Consider the following 25424-nt stretch of genomic DNA (forward strand, 5'->3'; position numbering starts at 1 on the left):
CCCTCAATAATCCTGGTGCTGTGCTATAACTTATGCATGATAAGATAAAATAGCTGGTTTGACATAAAATGCTGAAGTCAATCAGTGCAGATGGGGCAAATCTGGACTGCACAGGAACCTAAACAATTGTGGCTTATGCAAACCACAGTTAAAATCAGCACAATGTAATCAAGGAGATCCTCTGGCTAGCAAGTGTGGACACCAAGTTAGTAAACAACTTCCTCAACCACTGGAAAGGGTTTTTTTTTTAGTATCTCAAAAAAAGTTATCTAAAGATAATAGGCAGTTTGTTTTTGACGCAGCCTTCGCTCTTCGCGGTTCTTCAAATGACAGCACCGAAATTAATTTCGGCCAATAATGTTAAGGGTTGCGTTAGCCAAGGAAGCGACTGAACGAAAAACCAACAATAAAAATGGCAACCACACCATCGTACTGAACCCTTCCTAGTATTAGTTACTTCTTCAGTCGCAAGAATTCTCAGAATATCGACATAGGACTACTCGCCTTTCCTTTCAGCACTGCAGGGAGGGGTATGAAGCACATCAGCAAATGAGGCGGTGTCCGCGTCTCTTTCGGCTGTTTTACCTACCGTAGGAGGAAGACGATCTCGGCGCCTCTTGTTTTAAAACGGAAGTTCTTTTGTTGGGCGCCGACAAGCGAGGCTCGCGTAAGGGTTCTTTCAAGGAACGCTGGCGTCCAATCAAAGGATGTGACCCACCCACTCGTTCAATTTCCCGCGCCACCACCCAACCAACCAGCAGGTAGCGCGGCGCGTCACGACGCCTTCGCCTTAGACCACACTCAACATGGTGCTTGCTTCTCTTCCCTCTCTTCCGTCACGTTTGCCACACCCATCTGGCCGGTCGGAAGCGGGTGGGTGGGGCCATGAAAGAGCCGGGAGAGGGAAATAAGGTGTCTCCCTTTCTCGCTTCCGGGCTGGCGGAGGAGCTGCGAAGGTGTGGGAGGCGATGGCGGAGCGGGGGCTGCCCGGGCTGGAGGCCCAGCGGCAGCAGGTAGAGGGAGAGGGGCCAGCCCAGCCCGGGAGGGAGCGACTGCTGCGAGCGGGAGAGAAGTGGTAAGTGGAGGGGTGACCCGGGGACGTATGAGCGGGTGGAGAGGTTGCTCGGGGTCGGGGCTGAGCCGTGAGCGTCCCGCTTCGTTTCCATCGGGCTCACCTGCTCCGAGCCTCGGTGAAACTCTCCTGGATTCAGGGTGCCGTTTCCCTCCCTGGACGCCCCTTGGAGCCGATCCGGACGCTGTCATTTTATGCCTCCTTTCATTCCCCGTCACGAGACGGCCGCTGCACTGCTGGCTGCTGCAAGTTGTTTTCAGGTGGTCTTCTAGCTGCCCGTTCACGCCCAGGCCGAGGAATAGTACTATAAATAGGCAGCTTTTGCCCTAACCATGAATTTATCGTCGTGGTTTGCTGAAGAGTTCACTTTGCTGAATGCAATGAGACTTACCCCTCGAGTGAGTAGTCTTATGTGCTGTCAATTACTGCGCTGAGGCAAACTTGAATGAGGTCTACTTTAGGGTAGGTTGGATTATGTACTATTCTTCCTGAACCTTTCGTGCTTTGCTATGCACTTCTGGCTGAAGTGCCTTCTGGAAATCATATTATTTAGATATGTTCCTCTTCCTCATATATCTAATACTCCAACTATTTCTTGTTGAGTTAGTTAAAGGATGCTAGGTATTACTTTCATGTATCTCAAAATAGGTGTAGAATGGTAACAACCTTAACGATTGTGAGCTGAATAACTTTCTGAAGGGATGTCTTTCTGAATCAGTGTATAAAAACCATACTTTGAGTTTGGTTATGTCTCTCCTTTTTTTCTCCTTTTATTTTCCCTTTGGTGAAATGGGCTGCATGATGAATAGATACTTTTTTAAAAATTACAGCCCATTCCTGTGAGTACTTTGAAAATAGATTTCTTTTCCCTAATCACTATCAAAATGTTTGTCCTTGTTTTACTAGTCAAGAAAGTAAACTGAAACTCAATTAAAATCAGTCTGTCACTCCCATAAAGGAGGACCTGAGTGTTTTGGTCACTTCCTCTTACTTCTCTTAGAATTCTTGTGCTTTTTACCATTGTAAAAAGTTTCCAGCTATAGATAGCTGTGACAGGCATGGCAGACATGATTGTTTTTAAAAATGGTTAGTTTTATTATTTTACATTTTTTATACCCTGACCAAATGAAAAGACTCTGGGCTGGTTGCAATATGTTAATTTTTTAAAACAACAATAAATCAACCTTCTGCTGACATAGAGTTCAGTAACATTTATCTAGGGTTGGAGTCTTGGTGAAGTAAAACTATCTTCAGTGCTCTTCTGAATGACTTCAGGGATGGGACTTTATGCACCTCTGGGGGTTAGAAGTTCCAAAGTGCAGTCACTGCCACAGAGAAGGTTTGTAGTCTCATCCATGTCCCCCTGACTTCGGATAGAGAGGGGTCTCTTAACAGATCTTCTTGTTATCCTCTCATGAGATGGGCAGATTTGTTTTTGGTAAGGCTGTGGTGCTACCCTGCTACACCTTGTGGCTTTGTAGGTGATTACTAGCACTTTGAATTGGGCGCAGAAGTTTATTGGAATCCAACACAATGTCTGCCTGTTTTAGAGAAGAATGAATTGTCATGGTCATGCTCTGTGGCTCCTGTGTTATATTATTTGCTTCAGATTGTGTGCCTTTTTAAGAATACTGCAGCTTAATAGAAGAACCCTTGGTTTGCATGCTGAAAGCTCCAGGTTTGCTTTCTCACATCACTAGATAGGTTGGGAGAGTCTCTTAACTGAAACCCTGGAGACTATCTGCTCGTCACTGCAAGTGATACTGAGTTAGGTGTAGTTGTGGTATAAGAAGAAGTCCTATGTTTCTGTGTGAAGTTCAGTTTCATTTGGGGATGGTATCTCCCTTTGGAGGCAAAACTGCATGTTAATGCTGCTTTCTCTCTCCCTTATTTTATATAGGCAGATGGCCTACTTGTGATTATTCTTATGTAGTGCTTTTCTAAGAAAGGGGCTTTGGTTTCACTCTTCATCAATCAGCTAGCGGACTTACTATTTTGTGAAGCAAGTTAAGCTCGCAATGTGAACTGTTTTGATTGTTCTTGTATCCTGATGGATGGGCTTTAGAGAGAGGTTGATTGGGTCCTCTGTTGCATGTTGACTTACATGTTGCTGTGTCTGGAGTGAGATAAACAGGAAGCAGCAGCCCAGCAATAGCATAGGAACCTCCTTTGTTGTATTGTCACAGAACAAATTATCTTACACATTTATAATGAGACTGCAGGCTCATCCTATGTATCTTTACTGTACTTAGAAAGCACTCCCACTAAATTCCATGGATCTTGCTTCCAAATACATGTGCGTAGATTGTAGCCTGATGAGAAAGTCATGCATGTAGAAGAGCAGGGGAGAGGTAATAAGTAAATGCATTTCAAGAAAGCCAGTTTGGTGTAGTGGTTAAGGCACCAGGCTAGAAACCTTAGGCAGAAAGCCAGCTGGGTGACTTTGGGCCAGTCATTCTCAGCCCTGAGAAGCAGGCAACTTCTGAAATCTTACCAAGAAAACTGCAGGCAGTTGCCAGGAGTCAACACTGACTTGAAAGTGGGTTTTTTTTTAATGCCTTCAACATCAGCTTCAACCTTAAGGTTTTTAGTTTTTAAAACTTTCTGCTCACATACCCAGGAATAATAATAGTAATAATAATAGATTTTTATCCCACCTTTTTAATATGTAACTCAAGGCAGCAAACATACTTAATACTTGTGCTTCCTATTTCCCCACAATAACAACCCTGTAAGGAGGGTTGGGCTGAGAGAGAGGGACTGGCCCCCAGTCACCCAGCCACTTTCATGCCTAATGGAGGCCTAGAACTCATGTCTCCTGGTTTCAGGCCAGTGCCTTTGCCACTACACCAAACTGGCTCTCCGTAAGATCTTGTGGCCCTCCAGGTGCTCTCAATATTCCTTACCAATGACAGTATTAGCTGCTGGGAGCACTGGTGCAGCAACCACTGGAAGATTATATAACTCAATCCATACATGGTCATCTTTTGTTACAATGTCTGTGAATGCTAAATCAAGCTAATTGCTGCTGGTCCAGTTGATTGCTAGTTTTATTTCGTTAGTCTCAGCAGGTGGCAGCACCTGGTCGATTTGGTCTGGGCTCAAGCTAAGCTGGCTTTGGCTTCCTTAGTGCTTCAGTGGGAGACCTTCATAGCTGTGGGCTAGACTGAGAAGTTATAAATACCTCCCAGAAGAAGACAGTACCAAACTAGTTTTGCATTATCATCCAGGAAACTAGATGGGTATGTCCATTAAGTCACCAATTGTTGAGCTCAACATGAAGGAAACTTTACTGTACCTTTGTTTTGTTCCAGTCTCATGTCTGGTCAGTGCCTCATTAGTTGAAGGAGGAATGGTGAGAGAGATTATCAACCTGCAGATGTGATAGAAACTCATTACTGTCAGAAGGCTGAACTGATCTGAACTAATTAGCCTGTTACATTATTATTAGATTGTTATCCCACCTTTTGTATATATAGCTCAAGTTACATATCCTGTCTATAATAATAGGAAGTGCTCAAGGATGCCCCTTTTTCCTCCAGGCTGAAAAAGAACTGGGGCTTTCTATTAGCATGATTGTGTCTGGTTAAACGTCTTCTCTTCATCAGTTTTCCCTTAAAAACTGCTCAGAAGTTGTACTTGAAGTAATGGAGGGCAAGGAAGATACAGTCTAAAACTTAGGAAGCTTTTTATTTATACAAAACACTTGGTTGGTCTGGAGAGTTGCACTGAAAAAAATTCTGAAAAGACGGGAATGGTTTTCCAACTTTGCCTCTATACAAAGTGCAGGACAATTTCAGTGCTGTAATGGTTGTACTATAAAATCTAATCTATTCAAAAACTTTGCAAAACACTAGCATACCTTGAAAGCTGGTACACTTCCACTGAAAGGTGTGGCAGTATGTCTCTGTCTTTTATCCTATGGAGTTAGTTATCACTACTTACAAAATCTCAAGGATAATATGTTTAGTTGAAGAAAAAAATGAGATGTTTCTTGGGAAAAAAGTTGTATTTGCTACAGACAAATAGGTATTCACCAACTAGTTTGATTCTACTAGTTTTATGCTACCTTTTTAATATTTAAAGCTCTGAAGTACTTGGTATGCCCATAGGAGCTTGCCAGACTGCCAGAAAAGAGGCTGAAAGATCTGGTGGATTTCTCTTTGCCTTTCACTGTGGCCAGTGGTAGGGGCTTGTACTGGGATTGCCTGTTTCCTTTCACTAACTTTGGAGGCAGTTACTCTAGTTACTCAAACCAAGGAAAAATTCTTTTTACAGCCTATCTGATCTGGTCATGTTGTGGCACAGTGGCATATTATAAAATTGTGTTGAAAATGGAATGTTTTTTCCTTTCTGTGGAATAGTCATCAGCTAGGAAGAAAGAGGATCATAGTTTGCTGCTGAGCAGAAAATTCAAACTGACTTGTCTAAACAGTTGACATTGGGAAGTGGAAAATTAGCCAATAACTAAGAGGGCCAGATTTAAGCCACTTATAAATGGAAGGTTTTCTAAGGATTCCCAAGTGTTTCATACACATTCATGTACACTTATGTCTGTTGTCTTAATGACCTGAAACTTTAAAAATATATTTAGGATTCTTAGGAATCTGCCTATAAGGATTGCAGACAGAATTTTACCATTCTTGGCATAATTAGATGCTTACAGCCAGCTGTGTCTCAGCCTGAGGCTTGGACTTCTTATGGTCTTGTAGATGGAGAATGAAGGGAGAAGAATTGCTGACTGCTCCTGATTGCATGTTAGAGCAGTGTTTCTCGACCTCAGCAACTAAGTTGTGAGGACTTCAACTCCCAGAATTCTGGGAGTTGTAGTCCACACAGCTTAAAGTTGCTGAGGTTGAGAAACATTGTGTTAGAGTGTGGTCCTGCACTGGATTTGACCTCCCTGCTTCCTTGCTCAGGTACTTGCTGGAAAATCATTGGTACAAGCAGTGGAAAGTTTATGTGGAATCTGGTGATCAGAACTCAAATACTTTCCCTGGACGGATCAACAATGCTGAACTCTTTGAAGGTATCGTTTCCTCTGCCTTATTTCTTTCATTTGAGGCTTTGCCCTTCAGATAAACTCCCAGATTACTTAATCTGGAGGATATGAATTACTATTTTTTTCGTTTTTCTCTCTCCCTTCCTCTAGAAAGCTCCAGATTGCATACATTTGATCATTGCAATAAACCAGTAAAAGAGAATGAAAAGAGACATTGGGTTTGCTCATTGCAGTACAGCAGGGATTACTTAACTGTAATTTGCTGAATAAGACACAAGTGGGTGGGTTCACATGACATGCTAAACCAGCATAAGGTAGATAACATAATTAATTAGCACAATGTGTGAATCTCAAAAGTGGTAGGCCCAACATCACTTAGTGTATTTCTCAGTTAACTTAGAATTTGAATCTGGCTTTCTGTACTATGTCAACGCTAATTGCTACACCATACTGGCTTTATGAGAAGGGGCCTTCTATTGTATTATGGAAGCAGAAAAGTGTCTGCACGTTAAACACTTGCAGCTACTAAGAAGCTTGGCTCCTTTTCATGAATGCCAAAACTGGTGAGAGAGCAGCTGCTCTTAAGCTATGGGCTTCTTTAAAGAGGGTGAGCCCTCCATGATTTCAACCTGTCTTCCTTCTTTCTCCCTGCCTCCAGATTTGGAGTCTTACCGGTTGAAGGATAGGCTGGTAGAGCATGAAGAGTACATTCTGGTGCCAGAGGAGGTGTGGAACAAGCTGGTGAGCTGGTATGGCATCGAACATGGCCAGCCAGCCATTGAACGAAAGGTGAGAGGTTTTGGAACTGAGAAGCACAGGTTTTCTTTAGAATTTGGGTGCACTGCAGAGACTTTTTTCTAGAGGTAGAATTCAGTGTTACTTAACTTAAATGCTACCTTCTTTCAGTAACCTTTTCCCTAGCATTATCTACCTCTTGCTAATGGGAAAATGTGAGGAGTTGAGAGAATGGGGACTGGCTTTTAATTTGTGATGAAAGTAAAACTTACAGGGGATTGCTAGTTCACGGGTCTCACTCTTGCCACGAATGCTCTCTTGCACACTGCATATACTGACAGGCACCCTGCTAGTTCTTGCTGGTGTTGCAGTTTTTCCTCCTTTTTACATAACTCTCCTGCAAACCTGTGTGTTCTACTGATCAATAAGTGCCATTCAGCTTTACGGATGGGGTTGGCTTTCTCCTTCTGAATCACTATGCAAAGAGGCTTGAGGAATAAGGATCTCCCAACACTGATTCTTCCCATTTCTCTTAATGGTATGCTTTGGTATCCCTTGTTGGTTGATCTTTATTTTGATACTTCCTTCCAGGTGGTAGACCTTCCTAGCATGCAGAAGGTGGAGGTTTACTTAGTGGAGCTGTACCTCTGTCAGCATAATGATGTAGACAACCCTGTGGTAGCTCAGTTTAGCCGGATGGATACCATTGGTAAGATCCCAGGAACACTGAATGTGGCAGAGGGGAAAATGGAGGGAGGAACAGTGGGCATTCCCATCCAAGGAGTCATTTTCTCTTTATCCTCTTGTCTCCTGCTCCAGATACAGTGCTAAAAGAGGCCCGGCATCAGTTTTCCGTTCCAGCAGAAGAGGAATCAAGGCTCTGGGTGAAAAATGCTGATGGCTCCTATGAGAGGTTACGAAACTTGCAGATGACTGTGCTGGATGCCTGCCTCAGTTCAGGGCAGGTAACACTGCTGTCACCAGGTTGAGGCTGGCCTGTAGAGAAAAAGAGGCAGAACTGTTTTTGTGCCAAGATTGGTCTCTGGCCACTTTATATATTGCTTTTCCCCAGCCTGTCGCTTTCCAGTTGTATTCGATGTGATCAGTATTGACCAAGCTGGCTAAAGGTGGAGCCCCTCTGGAAGATAGCAGTTTAGACGGGATTTGGGATTATCAGTTCCGAAGACTGGATTTGAGATAATCAGACAGAGTCCCTGGAGAGGGGCTGCAAGTTTAGACTCCACTGGCGTACTCTTAGCTGAATAGCAAGTCTGGTTTATGAGGGACAACAGTTTTGACTTGATAGAAGCTGTTCTTTGCATCTCTTTGCACAACTGGCATACTTGGGTCTGGATCCAGTAATTACTTTTTGTTTAAAAAAAAACCCCTCAAACATGAGGTGAATTTTAGCAAGGGCTCCTGTTAGTTTTGTGATTAGAACTCCTTGGAGTCTCTCTTGGAATGTCTCAAAACACTTGGGAAGGGTGTTGGAAGACATGCAGCATGTGTCCACCATTAGGGAATGTTCAAGGCCTTTCAGACGCCCATCTTAACAAGGGAAAAATTCTGGGTGGTTAGTAGGATTTTAAGCCTTCTGTATTTCTTGACATCACACATTCAAATATCCTCCAAGGCCTTTTCTATCCCAGACCTCTGTTTGCTTCTAACATTTGAAGGAAATGCATGAACATAATCACATTTGGAAATGGAGGAGGTAACTCTTTGGCCACAATTAGGTGTGTTTATGAGTGCTCCTGTAACATAAGAGTGTGTGCTCTCTTAGGTGCTACGATAAAATATGGCTTCTGTTGGAAGCAGCTATGTTTTGCATTATGATTTCTGCAGGGAAGCCATTCACCTATTGCTTCAAAATATTCAATTTGTATGGAAGTCCTCAAATCAAATCAGATGGCTGCTGAATAAAGCCATTTTCTGGGTTCACACGATGCATTAAATAATAAATGAGTTACTCTAAGTGGGCTGGGTTCCCACAATATACCAATCCCAAACAAAAACAGCAACACTAACCATGCTTAGTATATGTGGCATTCACTTGTTCGATTTTTAACTGATCTTGTTAAACATTCTTATAGGGAGTTGCCTTGTAGGAATGTGAGAGACAAGTGAAGGATAAGTGTAATATAGAAAGAAAAGTTTGTATGTTTGACAAAGATAGAAATCTTAGGGGTGTCTGTGCTGCCCATGTATTCCTTTGATATGCAAATAATGGTCTGAAAATTATGTCCTGGGGTAACTTACTTGCTTTGGCCCTATTGTCTGTTGGTCCTGCAAGAATGGTGGTGAGAGATAAGAGCAAGGAAGCAAATGCTGTAAAAACAATAAAAATGGAAAAAGAGAGCAGATGGAATTGCCTTCAGCTGGACATCTATGGTAGTATAGTATGTTTGGTTTCTGTGGGTTTTAAAAATGTGTTTGAGTAGCCTGAGCAACTCCAGAATATATTTAGGTGCTTTGTGGCTATGCTTTTTATTAGCTAATAATTTTGGCTGAATAAATGGCCATTTCTGGTTGGAGATCATGGACAGTTGCCCAGCCACACACTAGTTTATGCAGCCCTGTTTTTTTTTTTATTGTGTTTCTCTTGACCTCTCCCTACTTGCATCTGCTCCTACTAGATCGTGATAATGGAGACCAGGAGTAAAGATGGTACTTGGCCCAGTTCAAGACCACATATCATGTGAGTACCTCACATATCAGCAATTTCACAGTTCTGAGGTGTGCCTGCATCACCTGTCTTACGGTGGGTTGTGAGTGTCAGGTTCAGGCAGCGTTCTGGTTCCAAGCTTGCCTGAGCTTTGGGAGGTCTTGCCGTCTTCCAATCTTGTTCTGCCCCAAGAACCAGGCTGCGGGTTTCACCTCCTCTCTTTCATAGCCTCACTTTACCTGCTTCTTTCAGGAAGAATTCCATTGATGAGGAAGAGCGGTACCAGGGCCAGCCAGGGGTTTGTGGCCTTACCAACCTGGGGAACACCTGCTTCATGAACTCTGCTTTGCAAGTAGGAAATACAGTTGATCTTTTGGTGCCTAACTTTGGGCACTGTGATGACTTGCCATCAAGCAGAATGAAAACTTTGCTCACATTCTGCCAGTATATTGGGTGGGATGTGTTACTAGTGTTGTTACATGTCTGCCTACAAATGGCCAAGAGGTTTTCTATTTTAGCATTGCCTGCTGGCATGTTTTAGAATAGCTGTTACAGGGTAGGTGAATTAAGCCATCCAGGCTGATTTCTCTCAAGACTCACCAATCCCTGGATGTCACCAAGAGAGGAAAAGCCCACTTTTTTTCTGAGAAGGGCATTTATATGTTGATTTGCATTATCTATTAAGATAAATCTCATTTGTAAAAACTACAGCAATATCATTGACAGTAGCTTTTTGCTAGAACTGCGAAGCATAAAGCTGAGAAATAATTTCATCACCTGGAAAGGTCTGATAATATCACCAACCTTAGTGATAAGACTGTGGTTGCATTTGATTGACCAGCATCTCAGTCGAAAGAAAACAGATCTCTCCTTACAGAATGGTAACATAATTCAATGACGTGTTTGTTCGTCTCAATCAAAAGGAAGTCTGTAGAATCCCAACCTAATAACAACCCTAATAACACTACCTCTTTGCTTATATTTACCTTCCGTTCCCAAGTACCACCCTATAGCCAATTCTCATCTCTCTCCCATACATACCAGTAAGGCAAGATGTCTTTCCCACCCTTTACAGCCATGCTGGCTGGGGAATTCTGAGAGTTGAAGTCCACATCAAGTTGCCAAGGTTGAGAAACCCTGCTTTACAGCATAGGTTCCTCCTGCCCACTGGAGCATTTGATCAATAAACCAACTTGTCTCAGCAAAGACGACTAGAAATTCCTGTTTCTTTCCCATGCATAGAGTTGGGTGGGGACGTCACATCCCATCTAGGGTCCTTCTTGTACCACCAGTAGCATGCTTATCATCTGTTGAGGAATACTGGATTTGCTAGTTCAAGGAATCTTGATTACAAGATCTTTAGCATGACTTGGAATGATTGATAAATTGAAGATTGTTCTCTTTTCTATTTTTTAATTTCCATGTAGATAATCCCCTCCAAATCTTTTTCTCTTCCCTAACTTTAAACTGGAGAGAGTAAGACAACATAGATTATAGTAATACAGCCAAACGTTTTTTTTCCCCAATGGGAAGAGGGACAGAAGGGACATCCTAATAAATACATTTGGCTATCTGAAACAAAAAAGCTATATTGCGCTTATCCTTAGTAATGAGAGATTGTATTCCCATTACAAAAATAAAATTATGCAATTTGTATAAATGTCACAGCTACACATGTCTTTGGTGTACATTATTTTTGTTTATGTGAAATAAAAGGCTACTCAAAAAATTCCAACTTCTAGGACAATATCAGTTTGCTTAACTTTTAATTTCATTAATTTCACAAAAGATTCTCTCTGCATCAGAGATGCTTTTTTCACAATAGTTTCATTCTGAAAGATGAATTACCTTTGGCACTGATTCATTCTTTCTTCCAGTGTCTCAGCAATGTGCCCCCTCTGACAGAGTACTTCCTCAATAATCATTACCTGGATGAACTAAACTTCAGCAACCCTCTTGGCATGAAGGGTGAAATTGCTGAAGCCTATGCAGACCTCATTAAGCAGAAGTGGTCTGGCCACCACCGCTCCATCGTGCCCCGAATGTTCAAGGTTAGTTGTGTTCTTGTCTTGCTGTTTTTTTAAATTTGTAACTTGCTCTTTTCTGATCTCAGAGGCCCTATCTTTGCATTCCATTCAGACCAAAGTGGGCCATTTTGCCTCTCAGTTCCTTGGTTATCAGCAGCATGATTCCCAGGAGCTTCTCTCCTTCCTGCTTGATGGTCTACATGAGGACCTCAATCGTGTTAAGAAGAAGGAGTACATTGAGTTAAAGGACGCAGCAGGGCGACCTGATGAGGTGAGTGTGAGCTGTAGATGAACTATTGGAGAGTCCAAATCTGGATTCTAGCCAGCAGTGATAGTACATGTACGTTTGCAGTGGGAATAATGTATCACCAAACTTGGAAGCTTCTGGCTGGAGATCTTACCTGTTGAATTTCCACTCTGATCTTTACATGAGTTGTTCTGGTTCACTTGGATTTTTATATCGTGGCATGGGACCAGGGTATTTGAGGGACCACTTTTCCCCAGTTACATCTACCTGTCCCATCACATCTAGCAGGAAGGGCAAGTTGCAGGTCCCATCCGTGAAGGAAAGTCATCTGATGGGACCTGGAGGGCTTTTTCCTCCATGGCACCCGCCCTTTGGAACATCACCCCCCTTGAGGTCAGGCTGGCCCTGAACTTGTTGGCCTTCTGAAAGGGCCTGAAGACATGGCTTTGTCATCTGGACTGTGGATCTGATAGTGGTGCTAGGAAAATGAATGGTGCTCTCCTGCAGATTATGTTAATAGTTTTTATTGTTTTTAATGGCTCTTGTTATGTTTTTTAGTTGTTTTTTGTACTGTTTTTTGGCTTTTTAACTTTGTAAGCTGCCCAGAGTCAAGTGAGATAGGTGGCTATATAAATTTAACCAACCAATAAATAAATACTTTATTCTTAGTGCAGTCCCATGAGGAATTCACATTAGTTTGTCAGCGCGAAGTGAAGTGAAACCTGGAAGTTACTGGTTTGGTCTAAGCTGATACATCTAAAGTTCACGAGAGGGAGGTTTTTCTTGCAACTTTAGCATGTATAAAACTTTTTTTATGCTATGTGAGCAAGAACAGGAATGGAGTAGTGACAAAAAGGGGGCTCCCAAAGGCTCTGTAGTAATCAGGTTGAGGTTGTGGGGTAAAAAGGAGCTGGATGCGATATGATGAGGCTTGATGTCTGTTGGAGTGAGGCATATAAGAACCACTCCACTACTGGAATGAACTGGGGATACCCTCCCTTTATTAGGTGTTGAGTGCTGTGCTGTAGGAATGTGCACAGTATTCCGTCCTGACCTCAGAACAGGCTCAGTCTGCTTGTTGCAAGAGCCCTGGAAGTAATACAACTTCGGGAAGACTCAGAACAGCCTGTTTCAGGGTGGGAATGTTGGCAAGGCTGGGGCATTTTGGGAAAGTGTAGTGTTGGTGCACCAATTATTCCTTTTCATGGGATTCTTGCTTCAGACTCCTGTGCTCAGTTTATAATGCTTATAAACGCTTTGAGGCTTTCAATTACAAATGCTATGCATTAGTTGGTGATGCAACAGACCTCCTCTTTCACTCCCCAACCCCCTTGCACTTTTTTTCCCAGCAGCAGATGAAGAGTAGCTTGAATAATCAGTTGCACTTGGGCTTTAAAGTTAAAGGTGGGAGGGGAAAACTAAAAAGTGCTCTGGCGATGGTCAATCGCTGTCTCTATGCTTTGAAGAGATTTGTTAATTTTGAGGTTTTCGTTGCCAAACTCCATGGTAAAATTCTAAGGCCCTTTCCTGCTTGCAAGCACATAAGCAGAGACAGGAAACCCCTCTTTGATCTCAAGATGTTGCTAAATTATAATTCTCTGGAGCTTCAGCTAACGTGTTTAGTAATGTGAACTGTGAGAATTGTAACTTAACAAAAATGGGTGAGCATGGAAAGAGAGAGATGGTAGCTTACTCTTTGGACTATTCATTCTCCCTCCTCCTGTTCAGGAAGTAGCAGAAGAAGCATGGCGCAATCACAAACGTCGCAACAACTCTATCATTGTTGATATCTTTCATGGACTCTTCAAGTCAACATTGGTGTGCCCTGAATGTGACAAAATTTCAGTGACATTTGATCCCTTCTGCTACCTCAGTGCCCCTCTGCCAATCAGCAAGGACCGGGTGATGGAAGTTTTCTTTGTTTCCATGGATCCCTGCAAGAAACCTGAACAGGTACCAGCCAACTGCCTAGAAGGTGCACTAATGTGGCAAGAAGAGGCAGAACTATATTTCAATGAGGCTTGAGAGTCCTGGAGTATGGGGGAGTGTTCCTAGAGTCCATGTCATATATGTAGCAACTTTCAAGCTTGATACCTGGGGTCTCTAGATAGGTGGGGATAAGGTTCCCATCTGAAACCCAGGAAAGAAGTTGCTAGCTTTTGGACAACACTGAGCCAAATGGAACCAGGATTTGACCTGATTTATATAGCTCTAAGTTTCTTTGTAATTTGGGCAGAAAGGCAGAGAATGCAAGCAAGGTAGAGAAATAGTTTGAATAGTTTAGATCTTGCTGTGGACCTGACACTTAATTGAGACCTATAGGTCTGTCCCCACATCAGTTTTCCCTCCTGGAGTTGGATTCAGTCTTATGGGGATTTGACTTGGGTTTAGGCTTTTGATTTTCAGTTGACTTTCTTACTAGTTTGGACCTGGCCTCTTTTGTTGTTGTCGTTCTTACAGCACGGGCTGATTGTCCCGAAAGCTGGGAAAGTGCTAGACCTCTGCCACGCTTTATCAGAGCACACAGGGGTGCCTGCTGAGCGGGTAAGTTTGCTGGGAGGGTGAGGGAGAGGTGCCTATAGTTTGACCTTATGGACTGTAGAAGCTTCTTCCATGTTTTCCCTCCCTCCTGACTGTTTTTCTCTCTTTGCCTCCTCTCCAGATGATGGTGGCCGACGTGTTCAGTCATCGCTTCTACAAGATCTACCAGAAGGAAGAATCTCTCAGCTGCATCCTGGACCGGGATGACATCTTCATGTGGGTTTGGGGAGGGGATAATAATACAGGGTGGAGCAGCTTTTGCCCTGGTGCCCTTCCAGTGTGTTGGGCTGTAACTTCCATTACTTTGAGTCAGCATGGCTGACACATCTAAAAAGCTCAGATTGGAAAAACCAAGTAGAATAAGAAGGGGAGGGAGTGAGAGTCATAGAATTGGAAGGGGTCATATAGCTTATCTGCTCCTCGCTGTAGGATGCACTGGGGCATCTTTCACTACAGTGAGTCTGGATAACATGGACCTGTAATTCAGACTAGCATTTTATTACAGTGAGTGGCCAGGTTCACAGCAAGCAGAGGTGGGCAAATTGTGATAGCCAAAGTACTGTAGCGATGAGTACCAGAGGTAAATATGCCATCGCTCGATGGTTTGGTGTGCTCTGAGTATGATATGCATCAAGTCCTGTTACTTCATCCCAGCAGTAGGCAGAGAGGGAAGATCTTGGGATAGTGGTCAAGGTGGACACTGTTAGAGTTTAGGGGGATATATTCTTCAGTGCCAGAAGCAAGCCTGGGAATGGCAGTGTACTTGGAGGGTAAGCTTCCCACATATGGATGCATCTGCTTCCTGCCTGCAAAGCTGTTTCTAAGCATCTTCCCTTCCTTAAGGAAGCTTGATTGGGGCCATCATTAAAGTCTTTTTGCCATCAAGTTGAGGCATTTGTATTTGCCCTCTAATTGTAATTGATACTGTTTTCACCTGTATTGCTTTTTTTAATAATTTTATTAAAGTTTACAGATACAAAGATGATAAAACTAATTCAAATAAAGGAAAATCTAAAAAAAAACAAGTGCAGAGAAAAAAAGTTTAAAAAGAAAAAATATAGTAAACAAAAAAGAAAAGAGATATATAAAGAAATTACTTCCCCCTTCATCACAAGTACAGACAATTTCAGTAACTTATCACCTTCTCTGATACTACAACAAAAGATCTTCCCATATCTCATCTCTTATCTATAAACAAATCTTTAAACCCCCATCTTTCGGTCCTGGTCAGCAAAAATCCATTAAGAGTTACCAGAAACAACATATATATTTTAACCATCAAATAAACCAACTTTATATTCCTTCCCTTTACTTTTAACAAACTTGATCTTTAATCTATTTAAATCTATTTAGTGTCCCAGAACTTGATTTCTTTTCATTTTCTCTTTGTCTCTTCTCAGAAATTCCTTCAAGACTTTAACGCATCTCTTTTGTAAATCCAAAATAAGAAAGTTATCCAAGTCACTCTTCTGGTTTGTTGTTTGTATATCCCTTTTAATTATTGACATCAACCGGTTCATCTGTGAATCTAGTGTGACATCTTTTTCCATATCATTCTTGTAACCTGTCATTTTTAAATCCACATTTGAATCAGACTCAGTCTTGTCCAGTATAGCCTGTTCCTCTTCTATAACCTCTTATATCCGTTTGTATGATAGCAGACAACCTTAAGAATAACTTCTAAGTGCATCGTTCCCAAATATCCTTGAATTATTCCAAAGTTAGAGTATTTTGCTCCATTCTGTATTAGTGGGTCTTTTCTCCTTTAATTATAATCTTTAGTTTTTTCTGATTCCCTCTAGTGTTCAGCCTTCAAAGTCCCATCTTACCATTTTTTTTCTAATCAACAGCATTTTCCCACAGGAAGGTTTCTTAATTTCAAAATCTTCATTTTTTTTTTTTATAGAATTATAAAACAACCCACTGGAAGGATTCTTGTAATTAATTTCAAAATCTTATTTCAAATCCATCTGGCCCCTTAGTCCGTTTATAATTTTCCAAAATCAATGTTCTAATCACCCTTTTGCTGTTTATTCCAAAATAAGAATTTTATAACTCTTTAAACTTGCATAAAACTTCTTTTGCCAAGGATTGAAAGAAACTCACCCAGTGTAATGAAACTTGCCGTTTTGAAGGTTCTTAATGTATAAAAAAAACCATCAAGCAATTTTCAGAAGTGATTAAGAAAGGAGGTATGCGAACCCAGTATCCATAAAGGGGCCAAACCGCTGCTTGGGCACGGATGGCAATCCCTTGGGTCCCAGAGCTCTAAACCTGCCAGAAACCGCTGTCTTACAATCTCCTTGCAGGGAGCTACTGTCGGGAGTGCTTGTGGGCAATCCCGAGTCCTCTCCTTGTCTGGAGAGGAATTCCAAGAAGCAGATCCATTCACCAGCTCCTTGTTTCACCGCGGTCATCGGCTCTGCTCTCAGCGAAGCCGTCTTCAGTTCACCATTGCTTCCCCAGAAGTCCTTCACCTGTATTGTTTTGTGGCTCATTGCTCCTCAGTTTGTTGTCTGTAAAGTGTTTATTTTTTCTGGGTTTATAGAATTTTATGTGTGTTACACCTTTCTGTGTTCTCTGTATTACCTTGGAATGCCATTTGAATGAAGGCTGGGTTGAGAAAGTAAAAAGTGTAGATAAGCAAGTAGTCTGCTCCCTGCTGCTGCTGCTCCTCAGAGCATGCCTTTTCATCTCCCTCCAGGTATGAGGTGTCTGTGTCTTCCCTGGAAGACCCAGCCTCAGCAGACGCAGTGGTGCTGCCGGTCTACCTTCGGGAGCGTACCCAAGGCCGGGACTACAGCAACACCTACTATGGGGTCGTGCTCTTCGGTCACCCCCTTCTGGTATCTGTGCCCCGGGACCAGCTCTCCCCAGATGCCCTGTACCAGCTCCTGCTGCATCGGCTCTCGTGAGTGTAATAGATCTCTGAGACTTCTGCTCGGCCTCTTCGTAGCTGGGGTTTGAAGGGAGGGATGTACGAGGATACTGTCCTGAACCAGCTTTCTCCGGTTTGGATGCCCTCAAGCGAATAGCCTTGAACTCCCAGGGTTCCCCAACCAATATGGGCATTGCTAAGAATTCTGGGAATTGAAGTCCACACACCTGGAGGGATGGCTAGATTGGGGAAATATTGCCTAAAGCTTTAGTGTTATAGTTAAAATTATTACATGCTCATTCTGCTCACCATATTCCTCTAGCCAAAGAGAAATAGAATTCTGTACTGAGCCCCATTCCAGCATTCAGGGTGAATCAACTTCAACTTCTATTTTATACTGTACTTCTACCACAACAGTTGTACTCATTTGGTTTGAAGGATCCCAAGCTCTGTTCTCATACATGATAAGAAAGTGTTTTGTGGTCCTGGTTTGGATTAACTCCCTGGTTTTAGTCACGGCAAAAACAAGGAGGCAAGCAGGCTGGCTGGCAACCTGGCCAGGATGATAGATTTTCTCATAGCCAGCTGTTGGGAAAAAGTCCTCAGATGACAACTGCACAACCTCACAATCCTTAAGAGCAAGCTGATCCTATACCAGAAGTCTGACCAAATTGTAATTTTTTTTAATGAATGAGTGTTGACAGACATCTGACCACATGACAAGGAGCTTCGTATCTCCCCTGCTTCCTGGACCCTGTCCATCCCTGATTCTATAACCCTTCCTTTCATTGGATTGCAGTCACAGGGCAGCTTGCTCTGGCAGGGGCTTTCTCCCTGTGCTAGGAGAAGGATGTGACCTGCTTCTCTCTCTGGCAGCCGCTATGTGACATGGCCAGACTCTGAGGAAGAACAGAGTGAGGAGGAGGAGGAGGAGGAGGAGGAGGAGGAGGAGGATCTCTACAATAAGAGGTCCAATGGGTTGAGTGAAGGTGAGGAAGAGTGGTGAAAGAGAGTGTTGGGTAGGAGGGGAGGGGGCAATTAGACTTTCATTCCAATTCATACTTGCTCTCCTTTCCTGTAACTTGCAGGGGAGGAGGAGGAAGAGGAGGAAACAACAGCCGAAGGCTTCGCCAATCAGGACCCCAGCTCAGGGACAGAGGAAACCCCCTCCGACACATCAGTGGGGGAGGAAGGGGCTAGTGTGGAGGAGAGGCAGAGCCCCAACACATCTCCCCAGCAGCCCCCCCAATCTCCCCATATGCTGTCTTCCAGTCCCAGTCCTCCTACAGCCAACCAGGCGAAGCGCAAGTGCTGTCTGCCACAGAAGCGGCCAAAATTGCTTTTTACACTCCAACCTGTCAATTCTAATGGTACCAGTGACTGGATGACTGGCCAAGATGAGGGCAATCCTGTCTCCTTCAACTGTAAGTCCTTTTGGTAAAATAAAGTGTAAGTTCAAGTTTGTGGCAACAAGCCTTCTGCCAGGAGAATCTTTGGTGGTGGGGTCTGAGGGTTGGTGGCCAAATTTGGAATGGTGAGCAAGTATCATTGGCATTGTCATAAAGGGGTTGCCATGGGAGTGTCCATTCCTCTTATGGCAGCTGGGATAGAGGCTGAAACTGAACTCTTGTGTTTGTGAGCCTCAATACATGACCAAAGTCAGGACAGAAACCCCAAATACTGACTCCTTTGCATCTGTGGGCTTTGTTCAGGATGCTACACAAGGCAGACTTGTTTCTGTTACTCCTTATTCTGCAAGTATGAGGATTTCTCTCATCCACACCCAGCCCACCCTGTCTCTGCTAGCTTCCCTTCCTAGGTCACTCATCACAGCTCCTCGTGCCCCGTTAGATCTTGCCATTTGTTCCCATTGCATCGGACCATCCTAGTTCCTCAGTTACCTCCGTGCCCCTCTTCACTGAGATGTGCTAATAGGCCTGCCCTTTATGGCCTTCTGGTCCTAGGATTTTGTAAGTGAGCCCAAATGTCCCCAGAAACAGCCATGGTGCTTTAAGGACTGGAAAGGCGAATGCTGTCTTGGCTGCTCGCAGTGTGAGCTGGGAGTTAGTAGGTGGAAGAGAATGCTCTCGTCTGGGCCCAGTCTGCTGAACACATGTGGATAATGTGCAGGGTTCCTGGATCTCTGACCCAATTTCTCATCCTTTGCTCAGCCCAACCATATGTTGCTCTGGACTGGGATTCTGAAATGAAGAAGCGCTATTACAACGAGACGGAGGCCGAAGTGAGTGCGCAGCTTTCAAGTAAATGTGAAAAACGTCTCTCTTCCTTTCTCCCCTGGATGAGAAGTTAGTCTTTGATCGCTTTATCTATGATGTGTGTATGTTCTTCCCTTTAGGGCTACATCAAACATGACTGTATGGGCTACACACTGAAGAAGAACCCTGTCAAGTTGCAGGAGTGCATTGAGTTGTTCACTACCATGGAAACCCTGGAGGAGGAAAATCCCTGGTGAGAACTGAGCGCTTGCCTAAGGATAGAGCCTCTTCCATTGGTGTAGCAGGGAAGGGTGAGGTGATTGGATGCTGCCTCTCGTGCTGGTCGACATTTCAAAGTTCAGTAGGCAAATTAGCAGATAAGCTACTAGGAGATAAAGGTAACAAAATGAGAATGTTGCAGGAGCCAAACGATTCCATCTTGTGGAATGGATCTTGTGAAAGTGAAAGGTCCCCTGTGCAAGCACCGAGTCACGTCTGACCCTTTGGGGGGACGGCGCTTTTGCGACGTTTTCTTGGCAGACTATGGCGGGGTGGTTTGCCACTGCCTTCCCCAGCCGTCACCTTCCCCAGCAAGCAAGCCGGGTGCTCATTTTACCGACCTCGGAAGGGTGGAAGGCTGAGTCGACCTGAGCCGGCTACCTGAGAGAGAATCCAGCTTCTGCTGGGATCGAACTCTGGTCATGGGGGAGAGTTTTTTTCGGTTGCAATACTGCCACCTACCCCTCTGTGCCACACGAGGCTCTTATTTCATAATAATCCAAATTAGATAAACAGAAAATCCAACAGATTTTAGAAAGCATGATCAGAACAGAACTCTTAGCTACAACATCCTTCCAATCTAAAGCCTGCCCCAAGATGTGGGAGGGGGGCAGGGTAGAGGAGGAGGAGGCCATTCATGGATAAGGGTAGGACATCCTTCTTGGCAGTAGCAGTTTACTGTTTTACTGAAGTGCGAGGCCGATGGCATTGCAGGTGCTGAAGGTAATATCGTGCTAAAGTGGACGGTCAGGTGTTACTTGGACTGTTCTGGCCTTTTCATTCACTATAGCACAGAATGGAATAGTTTAGTCTTCAGAACGTTTGTACACTTTTGGCCTCTTGATCAAATGTTTCCATCCTGTTTTTCTGGCGTTCTCTCCCCTTCGCATCAGAAATCTGACTCAGAATTTCTCTTTGGTGTATAAAATTTGTGGAATGCTAGTCCTCTTGGAAGAGAAGGTGTCAGGCTCATGAGTTTCTCTGTTACAGGTATTGCCCCACCTGCAAAAAACACCAGCTTGCCACCAAAAAGCTGGATTTATGGTCGCTACCGGAGATCCTGATTATTCACCTCAAGCGCTTCTCTTATACCAAATTCTCCCGTGAGAAACTTGACACCCTGGTGGAGTTCCCTATCCAGTAAGCCAGTGGACTCAATCATAAGTTCTTGTTACCAGGAGTGAAATGGGTGGATGCTGTGTGTGGCTGCCTTTTGGTTAGCATAGATCACAGAAAATGCAGCCGGGGAACGCTCATCCTTTCATCTGAGGAAACAGATGGGTGTTAATTTATGGCCGCTGAAATTGTGAAAGATGATTGAAAGCCTTCATCTTCTATTTTGGAGGTCATCAAAAGCTCAGCCTGAATTGACTTTGAGTGAATGGTGTTGGTGAAACTAGATTTAGCTATATTATCTTTTATCTCATGCTTTCTTTTTTTTTTTGCTTACTATTTTTTACTCCTCTTCTGCACTCTGTGTAACACTGCCACACCAGAAAGGGAATAGCATGATGGGTATGTATGTATATTACATCAATAAAAATGTCTCAGTAGTCATGTAAACTCCACCACAGTGATTCCCTGTCAGTGCTGGCTGTGCTGCTTAAAGATTTTCAGAGGTAGCTCCGGTGCTTTTGGAGACTCTTGATAATATTGAATATTTTGAAATAGAGCATACTGATCTTGCCCAAATATGGGGAGACTGTATGTTCCTGTTTTAAGGCTCTGTGCAAGAAATACTTGACTTGCATTTCCAGTTAATTGGAAAAACAGTTCAAACAATATGTGTGGAGGATCAGGGGAAAGTGTAGCACTGCATTCCTCCCCTGATGTCTTCGGCTCTGTTGGGTTACAACGCACTTGATTCCCAGCCAGCATAGCTTAAAGACTGGGAATCATGGAAACTGTAGTCAGGCACATCTCAAGGGGCTCAAGCTGGGGAATGCTGCTTTAGTGCAAAGTTAGTGTTGTAGCTGGGAGTACACGTTGAGGTAGTAGCAATTCCTAGTGCATATATATGGCTTTTCTCCAAAGGGCAAAAGGGTTGCTGTTGGGGATCCTTACTCAGCCATTAAAAACAATGGCTTTGTCACTCTTGTCTTTCAGGGGCCTGGACTTTTCTGATTTCATCATCAAACCCCAGAAAGACACTGACGCCTCCCTGTACAAATACGACCTCATTGCTGTGTCCAACCACTATGGTGGCCTCCGGGATGGGCACTGTATGTATCCTCGCACAAGAGGAAACAGATTGTGTGTGTCGGGGCAGGGGGGGAGAAATTTGGGGCCTCAGAGAAGGAAAATAGGAAGCATAATCTGCTAAAAACGTACTGCTCTTAGTAAAGGGTATGTGCAAATATTTGGAGGATAGCTATGTGTAAGACTTCCCCAGCCTCTTTGTTGCAGAATCTACCAAACCTCGCTGTTAGCTACAGCTTTCAGGTCCCATGAACCCACCTGCCAGGCTTGTTCCTGTTCTGTTGCAGTGACCTCTGGGGGGTCACCGGCTGCCTGCCGCTCATCTGATGAGTGGGACCGTCTGCCCTTACAGTAGTTGCAAAGTAGCAGCTGAAAAGTTGCTCCCGTTTTTGGTGGCAACAGTAGCAATACTTGCTAACTTCAAGGGAAGAGTCTCCTTGTTGTCTCTTCCCCTTTCCAGGAAGGAGACTAAGATCACTGTTTTTTGGTGCCTACGAGTCAGTGTTGACTCCTTACGACTGCCTAGTCTAGTCCCTGCTGGGTTTTTTGGGCAAGATTTTCAGAAGTGGTGTGCCATTGTCTGCTTCCTAGGGCTGAGAGAGAGTGAGTGGCCCAAGGTCACCCAGCTGGCTTTGTGCCTGAAGTGGGACTAGAACTCCCGGTTTCTAGCCTGGAGCCTTAACCACTACACCAAATTGGCTGTCATTCTCTCTTAGCCCAACACTGACTGGAAGGCACACACACACACAAAAAGCTTTTTTCTAGCCCAGGGGATATATTAACTGGAATTGTAAAGAAACAGATATAAAACATAACTGTACAGAATTCTGGCTGTGTGATAAGCCAGCATTTGTTTTCTTGGTGGATGATAAAAGGATATGGAATGATCTGACTCATCTCTTGTACTCTCTAGACACCACTTTTGCCCGGAACAAGGACACTGGGACCTGGTTTTACTTTGATGACAGTAGCGTGTCTGCAGTTTCAAAGAATCAGATTGAGGTAAGGCATGTCATATTTGGATGGGCTGATTGTTTCAGTACTTGCCTGCTAACGCCTCGGATAGCCATGACCCTTTTCCCTTTTACACACATTTTACTAGTAGGATTGTCAGATCTTGCAACACAATACATTGTCTTTATGGGAAATCTGAATGAAACCTGAGATATGTTTCCAAGTGGACTGGACTTTTTATTAGAAGCAAATTGAAATAAATTATGTTATATAATCTTTCTTGTTAAGAAATGGGTCACCCCCAGGTGTCTCTGGGAAGTCATTTTGAACAGGGCCTAGATTTTAACAACTATAGGTGGGAAAGGAGGCTTATTTGCCTCAGATTACTTTCTTAGTCTTGCCAATGACTTAGGGCATTGCACAATGGGGAATTGATACATAGGATGTAGGCTGCGCCTGCAGTGGAAGTACAGAAAAAGTGCAGAATGTTGTGATTATAGCTTTTTTAAAAAGTAACTATCTAGCCCACCTTTCCTTACCTTGGTGCTCTTTAAGGGACTACAACTCCCAGAATTCCCAACTGGCACGGTGGTTCTTTTGTAGGCTGCAGATTCTGGAGGGGTTAGTTCCCACACATTCTAATACTAGGTCAAGGAACCGTGGATTGAATTGTAAGACTGCAAGAACCTGCTCAGAAGCTATGCTTCAGAATCTTCATTCTTTCCATGGTGGCCAAGCTGGAATAAACAATGACAATGCAAATCCTTCAAGTTGCTTGATCTCCCACGATGGCTCTTTCTTATGTTTCTCTAATTTTGCCTGAAGCCTCATGGAGAAAGCAATGCAAAATTTTATAAACAAGTCCAGGTTCTTGGACCTGTACCATCTTTCCACTGCCAGTTTGATAGTCCATTGAATACCAGGGGATTTAGGCACATGGTGAATCCATCATCCATTTGATGTTTCCCTTTCCTTTGACCTGGAAGTTGGTTTCCCAAGCGTGTCCTCCAGCCCTTGCAGTTCTTTGCCATTTCTTAACTTTTCTCCCTTCTTCTTGCCAGTCCAAAGCTGCCTATGTCCTCTTCTATCAGCGCCAGGACAAAATCTGCCACCCAACTCCCCCCGCTGCATCCACAAGTACATCTTCTTGCGGAAACGAGGAGGACTATGCTGCCTGCTGTGATTCTCATGCCAGAGAGCTAGCAAGTCGGGACTTCATGGATGTGGACTGACCTTCACCTTGCTTCCCTTCTCCATTTGCGATAGGAGAAGGGGAGGATGAGAGCCATATGTGATCCTTTCCTTGGATTGAAGGGGGCAGCTAGATTATCTCCCAAGGCAGCAGCTATCTTCTCAGGCCTTGGAATAAGGGCAGGGCAGGGATGCAGGACACACGAGATAGAACCCCCTGCCAGCACAGACAGACCTGCTTTCTTCCCATGTTCCAAAATGGAGGGCTCTTTGCTTTGCAAATAGTTCCCCTGCTCGGGAGGGGAAGAATTGGCTACCCTTTAAAAGGCCTGTGCCTTACACCAATGTAAGTTGGCTGGGGGAACGTAGGCTTCCCAGATTGTCTCCTCCATTCCCTTTTTTTTACACCTCAAAAATGAGATCCTTTTATTAGTGCTAGGTCTCCCATATGGAAGGAGACTTGTTAAACGCATCGTTTCTATGCTGGCTGTGCCCTCCTCCCCGCAGTATTAGGCCACTCTCTAATCAGGGTAACTGCCCTTGTTTTGCTGCTCGTGACTTCATGTCTTCACCTCCACTCCACCATTGCTGATTCCTGTGCTTTGGGAGGACTTTGCAAAGATACTAACTCCTGTGTGGTCTGTGGCTAATTAGGACACTTCCCCTCCATTGCCCTACCTCTGAGCATTGGGTAGGTCTGGATAAATGGCCCTTTGTATTCTTTCCTTCGAAGTGCCTCCTTTTAGCTCCCCAACTAAGCAATAATTCCAATATTGTCCTGCCAGAACCACCATCCAACAGCTCGTGGAAATCTGGACTTCCTGGATTTCCTTCTCCCATCATTCCTCATTCCTGAAGTTCCTCTCCAGCTATAATGGCAGCTGTGAGCCACTGAGCCCCAACATGCTGCCGCTTACTCTTGCATCCAAACTGTTTGGGAGGACAGAGCCATTTTCAGTCTGTACTGTGTTACAGCTCCCTTAGCTAAGGACCGTCGGAGAAACTTTGCTACCAGCTCTTGAGGTTTTGTCTCAGTTGCCCTAATACCTACCAGGCCTGTCCCCATCCCAGCAACCTTTTGGTGTTCTTCCCTGTACCGTGAGTCTCTGCTGCCACTGCTGTTGCTACTTCTAGGCTCAGGGATTGCACTTGTTTTTAACTAGGTTTCTGTGTGCAATGCAGTGGATGGAATACAGCAGGAGGCAGTGTTGGTCAAGCACAGGGTGCTCACTGTTGGCAGAAGCACATCGTGTATTTTCTTACTTAAAGAGTTTGGAAGATGATTCCTTCACTTAACTCTTTGGGCTTTTATTTCTCTCGAAGTTATTTTGCAGAAGAAAGTATTTTTGGCATGTGTACATAAAGTAACTTCTTTTAAAAGGCCTATGGACTCTCTTTTCCCTTGGTATTACCCCTTG

General features: G+C 43.9%; 2 protein-coding genes across 2 annotated transcripts in view; one reads left to right on the forward strand and one right to left on the reverse strand.

The window, feature by feature from the left end:
• LOC134490780 (ER membrane protein complex subunit 3-like) overlaps positions 1 to 25424 on the reverse strand; it is a 66395-nt gene that overhangs the window by 31284 nt on the left and 9687 nt on the right. The gene's annotated exons all lie outside the window — the stretch shown is intronic.
• On the forward strand, positions 900 to 25389 carry USP11 (ubiquitin specific peptidase 11). Its single transcript, XM_063294048.1, has 21 exons — positions 900 to 1075; positions 5992 to 6101; positions 6733 to 6863; positions 7401 to 7518; positions 7629 to 7774; positions 9446 to 9507; positions 9727 to 9826; positions 11352 to 11525; positions 11614 to 11772; positions 13477 to 13701; positions 14209 to 14292; positions 14411 to 14505; positions 16994 to 17200; positions 18044 to 18156; positions 18256 to 18591; positions 19339 to 19409; positions 19524 to 19636; positions 20653 to 20802; positions 21769 to 21884; positions 22775 to 22863; positions 23877 to 25389. Exons 1-21 carry the CDS (start codon positions 969 to 971, stop codon positions 24045 to 24047), a joined length of 2877 nt encoding a protein of 958 aa, XP_063150118.1. The 5' UTR covers positions 900 to 968; the 3' UTR covers positions 24048 to 25389.

Source organism: Candoia aspera, chromosome 2, assembly GCF_035149785.1.
Source record: "Candoia aspera isolate rCanAsp1 chromosome 2, rCanAsp1.hap2, whole genome shotgun sequence".
Lineage (NCBI taxonomy): Eukaryota > Metazoa > Chordata > Lepidosauria > Squamata > Boidae > Candoia > Candoia aspera.

What these genes read in the sequence shown, in the direction of transcription:
- USP11 (XM_063294048.1), top strand. Translation starts at nt 969, where the DNA reads ATGGCGGAGCGGGGGCTGCCCGGGCTGGAGGCCCAGCGGCAGCAGGTA. An exon ending in CCTGCAAGAAACCTGAACAG is followed by an intron (nt 13,702 to 14,208) that starts GTACCAGCCAAC and finishes TCGTTCTTACAG; the next exon opens with CACGGGCTGATTGTCCCGAA. An exon ending in TGGCCTCCGGGATGGGCACT is followed by an intron (nt 21,885 to 22,774) that starts GTATGTATCCTC and finishes TGTACTCTCTAG; the next exon opens with ACACCACTTTTGCCCGGAAC.